Raw genomic sequence first — 14,530 nt, 5'->3', positions numbered from 1 at the left:
AAGTTTCAATTTTAAAATGCCGTTTTAGAATGAAAACGATCCACGTCCACACTGGCGATTCACCTAGCATTTCCGAAATGCTCTCTGCCCACACTATACCGATGAAAATGCACATAACATGACCAGACACACACTCTGGCATGTGCTGCAACATATGCGCACACCTGACCTCCAGGCAGCCAGCGAATGCTTTAAGCACACCTCCCTAGATGAGAGCAGTTCACGTCGGAGAGTTCATCAAGGATATACCGCTGGATCTCACCTAGTTGTTAAATGTGATGTTTAATTCATCTTGTTTCTATCTAACCACTCTTTAGTTTTTTGAGTCTATTACTTGTTCTCAGGTAACATGTAATGTGGCTGAGCACAAAGATAAGTTAATATAGTCATTGTATTAATATAACCACGTACACTAATTCTGCACATATGACTGATTGCTATATTTTATAAACTTATTGTAGGTTATACTTTTATAATGGCCATTATTGATTATTACAACTGATATTCTGCAAAAGAGAGGGTATATTTCGTATTTACAATGAAAATGAAAGAACGCAGTGATGTTGTAAGCGCCGTCACAGTGAAGATGACTGTCATATAAATATGTAGCACGACGTCTCAACATTTTTGGTGTCTGTTAAGTTGTTAATAATAAAATAAAAATAGGCAGTTCCTTATATCATGTTTCATTTTATTGTTAAGATAGTGCCAACGTAGCCAGGGTGAAGTGAATGATGGTATAAAGCACACTGTTTCCTTTAAAGATTTACCTGATGTGTCCTCGGGAGTTTGTTTTCCATAAAAAACTTGCGAAGTCTGAACTTAAGGAAAGGATGGAAGACTGAACTTCGTGCACTTTAATATTGAGGAAAAATCAGATAGGCGAATTTCTGCAGCCACGACTCTGTTTTCAGATGTCTCCTTTTTCCCCCATCCACACTGAGACGGAGCAGCAGCGTTTTAGAACCAAATCGGTCTCATCAGCATCTCCAAAACGCTGTTTTCAGTGCTTGAAAATTCTGGTACTTCTGGTAGTGTGGACAGAAGGTGTAATCGTAGCAAAACTATTGCGTTTAAAAACTAAAACTTAATAGTGTAAACAGGGCCTTGAATTAAAAGGTAATCTTGTTAGGCAGCATTACCAGAAGGCGTGTCTGAAGCTTTGTGCTGATGCAATCATCATAGTGATGACAACCAATCACATCCAGCTTTAATTGTTACGCACTATTTAAAGATCATGAAGCACCGGGAGATTACTCACTGCAATAATAAGCTGTTTCTTCAGTTTGATGTACGGCTACTCTCTAGTGTTGCACGAATGTGATTGTGATAGTATCTGCACTAGTATATTCGCATAAAGGAATTTGATTGGTTGAAGCCTGCATTAGCGCTTAAAAGGCTTTTCAACTTCTCCTGCAAGCAACAGACCTAAACAGAATCATCAGACCCACAATTCAGGTCAGCAACCTCCATGTCACTCCATTCAAAGAGAATGAAAAGCATTAACACGTTAGCTATCTTGCTCATCAGCATCTACAAAAATATTACGTTCGCACACACTTATATGCCAGGCACGAGCAGCTGTACCTGATTCCGTCTCCCAGTGCGTCCAGCAGAGGGTGATTTGTTGGTGTTTCTGGGAGATGTTTTGGGGGTCTCAGAATCGACTCCATTGATCTGGCCCACATTCATCACAGTGCTCATCATGGAGTTGATGGAGGTCAGTTCCTCCTCTGTTCTTACGCCAACTTCATCTTCATCTGCTGCTTTGTCTGTTTCATCAAAGTCTGCTTCTGGGAATGACATGATTACTAAATAAACAGGACATTCTTATATTTTAAAGCTTTCAACACAATGACAGCTAGTAATATCAACCATGTTGTGTTTTGTTTACACCTGTTTTAGAGCCATTCATCAGTAATTAGATGGGAAAAAAAGGAAAACAGGACCAAAAATTATTGCGGAATGACCGGCAAACCTTAATACAAGGAGGAGGAGCAGACTAAAATGTCATTAATTTTTCATAATATTCCAGTTTGATTTTTATTTTTAGTCACTAAATGTCAACGTAGAACAAGCCTAAAATTGTTTCCTTTCTAAGATGCGCCAAATTTCAAAATTGCATAAAGGATTTGCTCTTGAAGCATTTTTCAACCCTAGTTATTCAAATATTTCAACCTTTGAGGCAAAACCACATTTGTTTATGCTCATCAAATGTCTTTCCATCGTCGGTTTTGCACATACAGTATCTTATTAATATATAAAACTTATCCAAATTATAATTAAGCTCAATTTTTATGCTCATTTCTGCACCTCTTGATGCTTCAATCCAGTGTTTTTATGCAACACCATAACATGTGCATAAAATAAAGTGGATGAAAAAACATATTTCTCTGGAAAATTAAAACTTTTGGTAGTGGAAAAACATGAGAGTGAGTAATTATAGGCACAATCTTTCAGGGTAAGTGTGGCATTTTACCTTCAACAGGTTCTGGTGTACAAGTGGACGACTGACTGTTCACAGCCTCTTCTGACAAATGAGACTGTTCATTCCCATCAGCAGCTCCAACACCATTGCTGATAGTCTTTTCAGGGGAGGCACTTTCCATTTCTAAAAACGGAGAACATTTATTACTCACAGAAGACTCGCAGATAACCAGCAAATGAATTTCTCTCCCTTAACGGTTTTATCCTTGCATAAATGATTACAATTAATAACGGATTTATTTCAAAGGACAAATTAGCTTTTGAGTGCAATCATGTACATTTTGTGAGTGGCATACAGAAGAACACACAACTTTATTTTCATAATGTTCAACACAATCTTTCAAGAACAGAGCAAACTATGTTGCAAACAAGCAGAGCCGATGATGATAAGGAGCATGTAATCTATTAACAACACAGGCTCAACATGAGTTAAGACTTACATTTTGTATGTTAGATAATGCAGCAAACACAAGTAAACTGACTACTGCAAACCTTTGAAAATCACAAAGGATGACTCAATTAAATGCTTTTGCATTTGAAAGGCAAACTCCTACAGTGAGTCACAGCAATCACCGTCCACACCTTTTCATGGCCATTTTTTTTGGTGTCTGAAACTAATTTTTTAACAACAAATGAAAGATTAGGAGACGCGGTGGAGCAGTAGGTAGTGCTGTTGCTTCATGGCAAGAATGTCGCTGGTTCGAGCCTCGGCTGGGTCAGTTAGAATTTATGTGTGGAGTTTGCATGTTCTCCCTTGATTGTAACAAGTGGTTATTTGAGTTACTGATGCCTTTCTATCAGCTGAAACCAGTCTGGCCATTCTCCTCTGGCAACAACAAGGCATTTGTGCCCACCGAACTGCGGCTTACTAGATATTTTCTCTTTTTTGGACCATTCTCTGTAAACCCTAGAGATGGTTCTGTGTGAAAATCCCAGTAGATCAGCAGTTTCTGAAATACTCAGACCAGCCCGTCTGGCACTAATAACTATGCCACCTTCAAAGTCACTTAAATCCCCTTTCTTCCCCATTCTGATGCTCGGCTTGAACTGCAGCAGTTCGTCTTGACCATGTCTACATGCCTTAAATGCATTGAGTTGCTGCCATGTGATTGGCTGATTAGAAATTTGTGTTAACGAGCAGTCGGACAGATGTACCTAATAAAGTGGTTGGTGAGTGTCTATATAAAAGATGTTTTAGTGTGTGTTTGTGTCTGTATACTAGACATAAAACAAATAGCAACTTATTATAGCAGTTTCTTCTTCTCAGTGTCAGTATAGGGCTCGCTTTTAGGGTGCCCTTGAGCTGCATCCTCTGTTTAAAATAAAGCACAGGTGTATCCTAAAGGTAATATGTTAGTGGCGCAACCAAGAATGACACACATAACAAGCACAGCACTCTAATGAACGTGCAAGGAACTGTTAAATAGTCTTATTTTGTTTTATGCGCACAAAGAAAGTATTCTCGCAGCTTGATAATATTCCGATTGATCTCCTGAAGGCATAGGATCTGTTTTGAGGACGTTTCTGTCTATGGAGGACAAGCAAGCTTTTGGATTTCATCTAAAACATCTTCATTTGTATTGCAAAGATGAACAAAGGTCTCAAGGGTTTGGATTGGAACAACATTAGGGGGAGTAATTAATAACAAAATTGTCATTTTTGAGTGAACTAACCCTTTAAAGCCTCCTCTCAAAACTATTATTTTTAAAAATCCGGAAACAGGTTAAAAGTGAATGAATTAAACCACCTGGTGTAAATGAAAATGTGTCTATAAAAGAAAAACCCATCTTAACACCAGCTCTAAACAGGCCACAGATATTACAACTTCAGCAGTATCTACACAATTATTGCGTGTTTAGAATCATAATTGTATTAGTCTTACACCGACTTCAGCGGCTGGAATTTATAAAGCTACATCTTGTTTGGAGCGGAGTAACTGTGTATTGTGTGCTGTAAAAGTGTAGACCGGAGCAGCACCGACTGTGGACTGTTGAAGGCAGCTGTGGGAGTGTGATACTACAGTGAGAGGCCCGTCCCAGTGAGGGAGGGGGTGGTGCAGGGTGAGGGTGAGGAGAAAGATGAACGGCACATACGTGACAGCAAAGGAGGAGGGGAGGCAGAGATGGAGGAAAACACTGCGAGAAAAGTGAAATGTGAGAAAAGTGTAGAGAGAGGACTGGAAAAGAAGAGAGTGGAGAAACTGGCCGCATGTTCGCACAAGAGAAGCTTGGAAGTGTGTGTGTGTTTTTTTTTTTCAGTAAAGAGAGGAACAGCAGGGGGGTTGGGTTGAGAGTCGAAGCAGGAAGTTGCTGTGAGACTCTTGTCTGCTGTACTCTAACCATGCGGCCCGACTGCAGTTTGTGGATGGGTGTGATCTCTGCTGAAGGGGGAGGGGAGGAAATCCCCCTCCCAGCTCCCACCATCCCAAACTCTGCTCATGTACTTGCAGTGGTTAGAAAAGTGAGGACGGAAGAATCTGATTGTCCTGAATATTTCTCTGAGAGATGCACATTCTCTGCAATGTGATTCAAGTTTCGTGCGTTTTACTGTGGAAATCAACAAGGTTCAGGTGTGTCACAGATGGAAAAATCTAGAATCTGGAATATCTATTCTGAAAAATGTTATTTCTGATTTGCATGGGAAATAATTGTAATATAATATTAATAATAGCCACAATACATTACTTTGCCGTTGTTAAAAGTGATTGCATCACTCAAAACAAAGGCAAGAAAAATAAAGAACGTGCAACAGGCAATATGGCAGAATAAGTCCACACTCTAAATAAAAGAGCTACTCGCCGACTGCTAAAGTCATCCAGTTCCAATACACCCTTTGTACAACTACAATTAAAATGCAATGTTGTCGATCCAATGACTAATGTACGATGCTAAATACAGGTGTTAATGTTAAAGCTGTGACGCTATGTCTTATATATCACATGGACAAAATACAAAGTCTATCATTTCAGATTATTATTGTTTATTTTGTGCATTGTTTACAGTAATATATTTTCATAAGTATTCATTTTCGCATTATCATTCATTTATTTTCTTTTTGGCTTAGTCTCTTTATTAATCAGGGGTTGCCAGAGGAATGAACCACCAACTTGTTCAGCATATGTTTTACGATTTGGATGCCCTTCCAGCTGCAACATGAGGAGAACATGCAAACTCCACACAGATAAACAAACTGACCCAGCCAAGGGTCAAAACCTTCTTGCTTTGAGGCGATCTTGCTACCCACTGCACCACTGTGACAGCCTTTAGCATTATCATTAAACATACATTTTATTTTTACGTCGGACTTGTGATTATTAATAGTTACTTTATTTCTACATCAAACCAAACTTTTTCACAGAAATTCTATATAAATTAAAAAATATGATCACATATAAATGAGTACATTTCTGAATAAATACTTTAAAATGTGAAACAAATAGGTCCTTTACATGTTGTCAGTATCTGTTTAGTTCCATCCCAAAATACAGTACAAGAAAGTCAAGAAAACATCTCAACTGATGAGCCATTTTTTAAGTATATTGCAAAATCTCTATTATGTTTCTCTCATCGACACAAAGCTAAATGCTGCTGGAAATGTACTTTCACAAAAAAAAAAATGTATCTATTAGTGTGAATGGGTTTTAAGGCCTGATGCTCAAAATTGTGTAAAAAGCACCTATGATGAAAGTTATCTTTTTTAAGCTGTTTGGACACAGTAGGTCTGCTCATTTTTGGGAAAAATCATAATCACAATTATTTTGGTCATAATTGTAATTATGATTATTCAAAACGATTATCAGTTGAAGTCAAAATGATTAGAACTCCTGAGAATTTTTTTTAATTAAATATTTCCTAAATTATGTTTAACAGAGCAACGAATTTTAACAGTATTTCCTCTAATACTTTTATTTCTGGAGAAAGACTTATTTGTTTTACTTTGGCTAGAATAAAAGCAGGTTTAAATATTTTGAAACCCATTTTAAGGTCTATAATATTAGCCCCCTTAAGCAAGATATTTTTGATTGTCTGCAGAAGAAACTACTGTTATGACCTGCCTAATTACCCTAATTAAGCCTTTGAATCACACTTTGAATCTGAATGCTTGCATTTTGAAAAATATCTAGTCAAATATTATGTGCTGTCATCATAGCAAAGATAAAAGAAATCAGTTATTAGAAATGAGTTATTAAAACTGTTATGTTCAGAAATATTTTTTACATTAAACAGAGATTGGGGAGGAAAAGGGTTGCTAATATTCAGGAGGGCTAATAATTCTGACTTCAACTGCATATATACACTTGTTTTCCACCCCCCAAAGGAAAGAGAAATATATACAATAGACATTGTATTTTAGCTACATAAGTCTTTCAGTCCAGAGCAGTGAGGGATTTTCTACTTAAGTTGTTTGATTAATGATAAAAACAGGCGGCAGCAGGAATTGCGCGCTGTCACTTTAATGCTTTCTCTTTCGCGTGTCTTTTGATTCTCAACTCGTTAGTTTATTACACAAATGAGGCTTAAAATGAATAATCACTAAATACCACATTTTGACACCTATTCGACCATTAAAGTTAAGATGACTTTAGATGTGTGCGCTCTGCTCGTCTGAGTGTGCGAAAGAGACCGAATGCTGACCGCATGCTTCTGACTGTGTGTGAGCGCCGCGCACACACACACAGAAGCATGCGGCCTTTCGCGCTTTTAGGAGCAACAAATGTGTACAATTGGGGTGAAACAAAATAAGCCCCTTTTTAAATTTCCTGGCATTAAAATAAAACCCCTCCCAATTTGAAGCCCACCACAATGTGATGTAGGAGTGCGGTTTCCCCACCCACCGAATTGATTGACAGCGGTATATTAACTTGTCTCCGTAGTAACATGTGTTATAATATCCACAAGATAGGACAAGCGAAAAGCAACTGAGATTAAAATATTTATTCAGCTCTCTGTGATTATCAATTATCATCAAATGTGATCAAGAATGAGTTTACAAGTTTAAAGCGATTTTAAAACAGTGCATGTTATTAAATTACAGCGATTTTACCATCTTTATTTTATTACCACAGCCGCATGTCAGTACAATTATAAAAGAAGACGCTTCAATTTGGGTTTGTGGACGTTACATCAGGTTTATTTTGTACATTAACATAACCGATATCCATACAGCAGTGGATATTAACGTGTATCCTGTCATATTTGAGTGCAAAAACAAAGTTACGTGTGTGTGTGTTTGTGCTTGAACTTTGTAACGACATTGTGTGTGACTCATCGTTGCATCTACACAACAAATACATCAATTAATCATTGGAAAAGTTCTTACTGTAGCATTTCTCACAAACGTTACGCGAGTTCTGCTTCCTTTATGTCTGTCACTGTTCTGTTTATCTGACGCAGCCACGGCGAAGATTGAGGTACACTCTGACAGGCACATGGAAACGGTGGGCGGAGAGAACTAGCATTAAAGGCACAGGCCACAAAAACAGCTACAGTGTATTCAAAGCAGAAAATTCTAATATTCTGAAAGCTATAATAAATAATCTGATGGGTGTTCTGAGCTGAAACTTTACAGACACATTTTGGAAACACAAAAGATTTCTCTAAAATTTTGAAAAAGGGGTAAAACCCTTTAATTAATGATTATACAATGAACCTACTGCATACAAGTTTAAATTCACCTTGTTACTTTCTTTTAAAAAGTGTTGTTTCCCATTGTGGAATAAAAAAATAAATTTTGAAGTAGCTTTAATCCAGTTATCAGCCTCACCAATGCAGAATAAAGTGTTGCAAGCTGAGATAGCAATACAGCATAGATCCAGAGATTATCTGAGATTAATGAGCTGTTATTAGCCAAGCATCTCAAGACTAACTGAGAGGATCAGGCTTAAAGACAATAATTAATTAGCCACTTATAACGACAGATGGCCATCACAGTTAAGCATATCATCATCATATGGTTCATATAACTAATATAATGACAAATTATCAGACATGCAGAAAATGAAACGCAGGAGGTAAACGAAATACAAAGAGAACAATTGGAGAGTTACATTTTCTAAATATGTGGAATTTTAAAAAAAAAACAGCGATTTATTACTATGAGGGCTGAGCTGCTTTCCCATTTGGACTTTTTATTTTTCTGCAAAAAATATTGCGAAATGAATACAGTTTCAGAAGATGGTTTGAACATCACTATTTTATTGGTACTGTCTAACAGTATTCAGGTACAGAAATTGAATAAACACAAAGCAAAAAAGCTCTTTTTTTTACTTCGTTTTGTCTTATTTCTAGTCCAAATATTCAAAAATTTCTTAGACCAAGTAAAAATATTGTTTAGTTTTCACCGTCAGAAGAAATAAGTGAAAATTAAGAGATTTAAGAGTTTTAAGGAAATTATTTTCAAGTGGGGTAAGTGAAATAATCTTGTTTTTTGATAAGATATGTACATATTTGGACTAGAAATGAGAAATTTTTTTTTTTTTTTTTGCATAAATCATTTAAAGTCTATATAAATACAGTGATTAAATACAATTCAGTAGCTCCTGGTCAAATATAATTCAGACTGGACATTACATATCTTTGCAATGTGACTAATGCAGATCCGCACATTGCGATATTGATGCTGAAACTATATATTGTGCAGCACTATTTTCAATTATTACTCCATTCTTCATTTTTAAATGAGTTTTCATGCTGTGCTGGTGCTCAAAAAATCCTGAACATTATTATTATAATAAATATAATTTATATAAAAAACAAAAATATTTATTTAAAACAGAAACATGTTGTGAAAATATTTGCAGTCACTTTTGATCAATTTAGTGTATCATTATGTATAATGTATTTAATGTATTCAATGCATGCTTTTAATAATAATAAAAAAGTTATGTTGTCGAGAACATTACCGGAGTGTTGCTACTAGGCTGCGAAAGTTTTTTGAGATGTTTTAACATGGTGCTTATTGTTTTCATTGAATGCATCCTGGTCCATGTCAGCTATCTCCCTCCCAAGGTTGTATGATATTCGTGTCCCACAATAATACTTAATGTTTAGGCTAATATAAGTAGATCATAAAAAATATTGAGCATTAATAATAGGTGCTAGCCTTTATAAGCACTACAAATAGTTTTGGAAACATTAGACGTGAAGGACAGATAGAAAAAAAAGGAGTGCTGATGCTCCGATAGACACTGTCCAGGCTAGCACATGACCTCCTACATCTACAGGCTATAAAAGTGTCTTCGTTAATGGGAGTGTGGGGATTATATAGACCTTCCCTCCTACTGGGAACAGATAACGCTGGATAATGATGAGTCCATCTGCCCCTGACCATCACTCTCTTTACACACTCATACTTCAAGACGAACCAGCAGGACGACAGAAACCAGAAAAATAAAAAATAGGCCCATTCATAGAAACTCTGAAGCGCCTATTAGTTCTATTCCAACTAGTGTGCGGCCCAAAGACAGCTGCCTTTAAGGCTCCAAACACATCAAAATATTTTTTTTCGATAAAGAGGTGTCTTTTTAAAATTGTTTTCTATTGGCAGTGAGCATTTTGAGGACTTTTGAACACCCTGTGCACCATGCGTTTTAACTACCTGCTGCACCATTACTTTAAGGAGTGCTCAGAGTTAAAAAAAAGTCAATTCGTGCAAAAAAAAAAAAAAAAAAAAAAAAAAAAAAAAACATGCACTCCATTAATAAGATCATTAATACAGTGGTTGCCTAGCAACATAAAAATCACTGCACACTGCTCTTTTGCTACAGCCAAGATAAAGAAAATGTGGTCGTGTGCCTCACGTTTTCAGAACTGAAAGTACATACAGTATGGTGTGATCGGTCCCTAAACCCTGGTTTAGACTCAGGGCTTGACATTAACTTTTTTGATCACCAGCCACTGTGGCTAGTAGATTTCCAACATTACTAGCCACTCGCCATCTTCACTAGCCACACTTTTTTTTTTTTTTTTTTTTTGTAAAATATATTTTCTATGCATAAATTTGACTTCCTCATTCAAATTTTGCCTCCTTATTCATTTCACTATTTGTGTGCGTCTTGTATGAGCTGCTCAATGTGCATGAGCAAATGGGTTGTCGCATTGCAATTAGTTTTTATTCCACATGACTTGTCAGACCAATTTTATCTACATTTTATCTCTGACCACACAGAAAATAAAAATGTATTTCTTAGCCACAAATTTTAAATGTGTCAAAACAAGCTAAATATAGCTGTATGCATAAATGCACCTTTTAATTCAACCACTGATCATTAAACAAAATGTTACATTTAAAAAATAACTATTGTCATGTATCTAAAATATGCACAGTAATCTGTCCTGGCTGAAGGTCCCAGAGCACCAGTTAATTACACATAAATGGGGAGTTAATCTCATATTAAAGCAATGTTATTGTAAAAAAAAAAAAATAATTAAACTATATTAATAAAAGGTAACTGTAGGCAAAAAAAGCAGGTGAAAAGAAACTGTTCAGATACTGTGAGTGATAAAGGTTGATCATGTGCGCACGGTTAATCTTAGGCCTGCTAATCTGTTTAAAGAATAATTAAAACAAAAGCAGGTACCATTGTTGCTTACAAAAGTATGTTTTTTATATACATATTTGAGCTCTTGAAAGCAGCAGGACTGTGGCTGCACGATCATTGCTTTTTGTCTATTCTACTTCAAAGAGAACCGATTGCAGCAGTTTCGTTTTCTCAAGGCATGGTTGCTTCGCACAAGTAAACGGGAGCGAGTGCTCTTTTTAACAGTCGTGCACATCATATCACCTGTGTGTGCAAGTGATCATCCTCTCATTCGGTATTCACCTGCTTTCTTTTGCTCGAGCGAACAGTTTTTTTTGTCAGTCGTATTGCTACTCGATTCTAAGATCACATTTGCACCAATATTGGGCCCTGCTTATTGTCAAATTCTGCTTTTAAGAAAACTACCATTTAAACATAAATTGGCGAGTGATTGCTGTGACCCACGGCACATGCCCTGCGCGTTTCCGTGCATTTATACTTCTGGGTTCTGTTTGTGTTGCTTTGAAATAACTTCCGAAACACTGGCTGGCACTTTTTATGTTTCCCTGTGTCAAGTGTCTTTGCAGGTGTTTTTTTTTTTCTGAATGCTACTCTGAAGTAGCTATAACTCGCTCATTCAGAGGTGGGAACCGGCAAACGTGCAACAACTTTAATCATAAGGTAAACACAAAACAAAAGTTTCTATCTAGAGCTCTTTTATGGGACTAGCTCCAACGTGCTCACGCTGCTCTCCCCCCAGCCCACACTCGACAGCAATACCAAGCCGACCAATCACAGAGCTTGCGCTACGTGTCGTTGTGATGTGTAGTTACATTTTTTAAGAGGTGCACGTCAGCATCAGCCACGGCGAGGGGTATGCAGTCTTAAAGCAACGTTGAAATTGATAATTAAATAAAAGCTTAATTGAAGCGTGTACATTTAGCAAAAAACTAAACAAAACAACAACAAAAAAACCTGTGATATAATTGCAATAAAAGTTTTTTTGAAGGGTTTTCTTCTTTTACTGCAGTAATAAAAATCTTTATTGTGATATTTCAGTGAATTTTTCATTGACTGTTAAAAAAGTAGTGCTGGGCAAAGACTAATCGCATCCAAAATAAAAGTTTGTAATATATGCGTGTTTGTTATATATGTGTATACATATAAGTGCTACATATACAGACATAATAACAAATTTAAATTTACATATAGTTTGTACTAATATATTTTATATCTAAATATAAATAAACATTTTCTCAAATATATGCATGCCTGTGTGTATTTATAAACAAATAATAAATATACACAGTACACATATATATTATGTCAAAACAAACTTCAGATGTGATTAATTGTGATAAATTTTTGCCCAGTACTAATTTATATAGAATCCAGTTTCAGACTTGCCATGTGGCATCTGGCTTAAGGTTAGCAAAATGATGGAAAATGTCAACTAGTGGTTTAAACTAGTTAGTGTTTTAAAAAGTGTAACAATGAGTAAATAATTGTAATAAATTATACATGTCTTGTATATTATTCTATAAAATGCTTAAATTACTACACGCAAATATTGGAGAAAATAATACATGCATAATTAAACTGAACTACATTTACCTTTAATCCAATATCTAATGCAAATTAACTATGCACTAACTAACAATTCTCTGACTTGCGCCATCTTGATTTGTTTAGTTTTTTTTTTGTTTAAATAGCACTGAATTCTAGGATGGCCCCACTAGGTTTGGGAGCAGAGCAATAAACTCTGTCAGTTCCCAAGGATAACCCCCATACTGCATGAACGCTCACAGCAGATTTATGCTTTCATTCAGAGCGCTCTAGACCATTTTGTTCCTCTTTTCGTTCATAAGTACACAGAGCGATGGAAAGTCTGACCCCCCACCCCTTCCCATCACCGCTCCACCAGAGAGAAAGTGGGGAACTTGTGCATTTCCTGTTTGGTGCTGTGGCTGGGAAGTTCAAGGAATGCTGAGCCATTCTTCTCCTTTGCTTCCTCTCCCCTGTTCTTCCCTGTCATCATCCTCCATCTTAAAGGCTCTCCTCCATCTCACTTACTCCCATCTTCACACGAGTCTCCAGTCTCTTTTTTGCATCTTGATCTACAACACCCTTTCGTGCCATCAAAATAGACATTCCCAACTGATATATATAAGCTAAGGACATTTTTAATAGACTTAACAGAAAAGTTCACCTACTGTAAAAATATCAATTCAGTCATTATTCAAACCTACAGTGCAGGACTTCTGCTTCTGTTAAAAGGATATTTTGCAAACTGTCCAAAATGGTTCAGTGTTGTTTGGCACACAAACATCCTCCACATGTGTTTCACACATTCAAAAAGTAAGACAGCTTTTTAATAACATGACGGTGAGTAAATGATGACAGCATTTTTAATTGGTTAAACAACACTTGCTGACTGTCCACTCAGCATCTTTACACGGACATACAATGATAGTTTTATGTACACTTTTTTACATTTAGTTTGCAGTATGTAGTAGCCTGAAGTGAGAAAAGTCACAGATAATCATGAAAAATAGGGCTGCACAATTTTCACAAAATTCAGCATGGATATCGCATTCGCAACACGGTTAATAATTTACTGTAGAATTCACAGTGCCTTAATGGCAGCAGTTCGACAGTAACTTACTGTAAATCCATTACAGGAGAAATACTGTATTTACATTTACAGCACCATTTTTACAATATATCATTACTGTAAAATACAGTTATTTTCATAATGCAACTTTAATAATGCATTTATTTATTTAAAGGTGCCTATTTTGACACTTAAGGTCACTGAACCAAAGACTATAATCTGTGCCTCATATCAGAGGCTGCATCCTTCGAAGGATGCAGACTTCAAAGGTGAGTCAATCTAGCCTACAGAGAAATGATCTCGCCACCAGGCAATCGAAACAGCGGCTGTTAATACGCGCTGATAAGTGATTTTAATACTTATTTTAAGCAATCTGAAGGCAAAACTAGGTTTACAGAAGCTGGAAATATATTTCCTTTGATCCTCACATGTACACATAAACATGTAAACTGTCTATAAAATCACTCTTTAGTAAGACATGTCGTATTCTTTTTGTTTTTTAACATGTGTTTAGATATCAAAATAAACAAAACTTAATTCATACATTTAAACCAGAGTTTTCTTTTAAAAGCATCCTGCCGTTATCAGCACGCAATGAATCTTGGGACGTTCGAGGCCGCAAAGGATCCACCCGGTGTGTACTTCATTACCTGGAAAACGAAGGAGGCATTTTGAGGCTGCGTTTAAAGGAGCCTTCGAATTTTTTGAAATGATACAGCCTTCGTCGTGTCGCTATGACACAGCGCACTTCGATTGCATCCTTCGGAGGATGCAGCCTCTGAAATGAGACAGTATAGAATACACAAGACTTGTCACTCCTATCTTTTTGTATGGGGAAAAGGGTAACTGTCAATATGGTGAATAAAGCCCCGCCAACTAGTACAGAAGCCAATCATCAATTAATATTGGGT

General features: G+C 36.6%; 1 protein-coding gene across 2 annotated transcripts in view; it reads right to left on the bottom strand.

Annotated features, from left to right (window-relative positions):
- The window catches only part of rreb1b (ras responsive element binding protein 1b), a 61,885-nt gene that overhangs the window by 15,198 nt on the left and 32,157 nt on the right, over positions 1 to 14,530 (bottom strand). Inside the window, exons 3-4 of one of the 2 annotated variants that reach the window (XM_678293.11) lie at positions 2,480 to 2,611; positions 1,588 to 1,793 (exon numbers count right to left, since the gene is read on the bottom strand). In XM_678293.11, coding sequence (XP_683385.6) covers positions 1,588 to 1,793; positions 2,480 to 2,611 — 338 coding nt within the window. The remainder of the gene's footprint in view (positions 1 to 1,587; positions 1,794 to 2,479; positions 2,612 to 14,530) is intronic. The other variant, XM_005163366.6, reaches the window with a different exon arrangement.

Source organism: Danio rerio, chromosome 2 (assembly GCF_049306965.1).
Source record: "Danio rerio strain Tuebingen ecotype United States chromosome 2, GRCz12tu, whole genome shotgun sequence".
NCBI lineage: Eukaryota > Metazoa > Chordata > Actinopteri > Cypriniformes > Danionidae > Danio > Danio rerio.
Note: the sequence above shows the minus strand (reverse complement) of the source record. Positions and strands in the feature narration are given on the sequence as shown.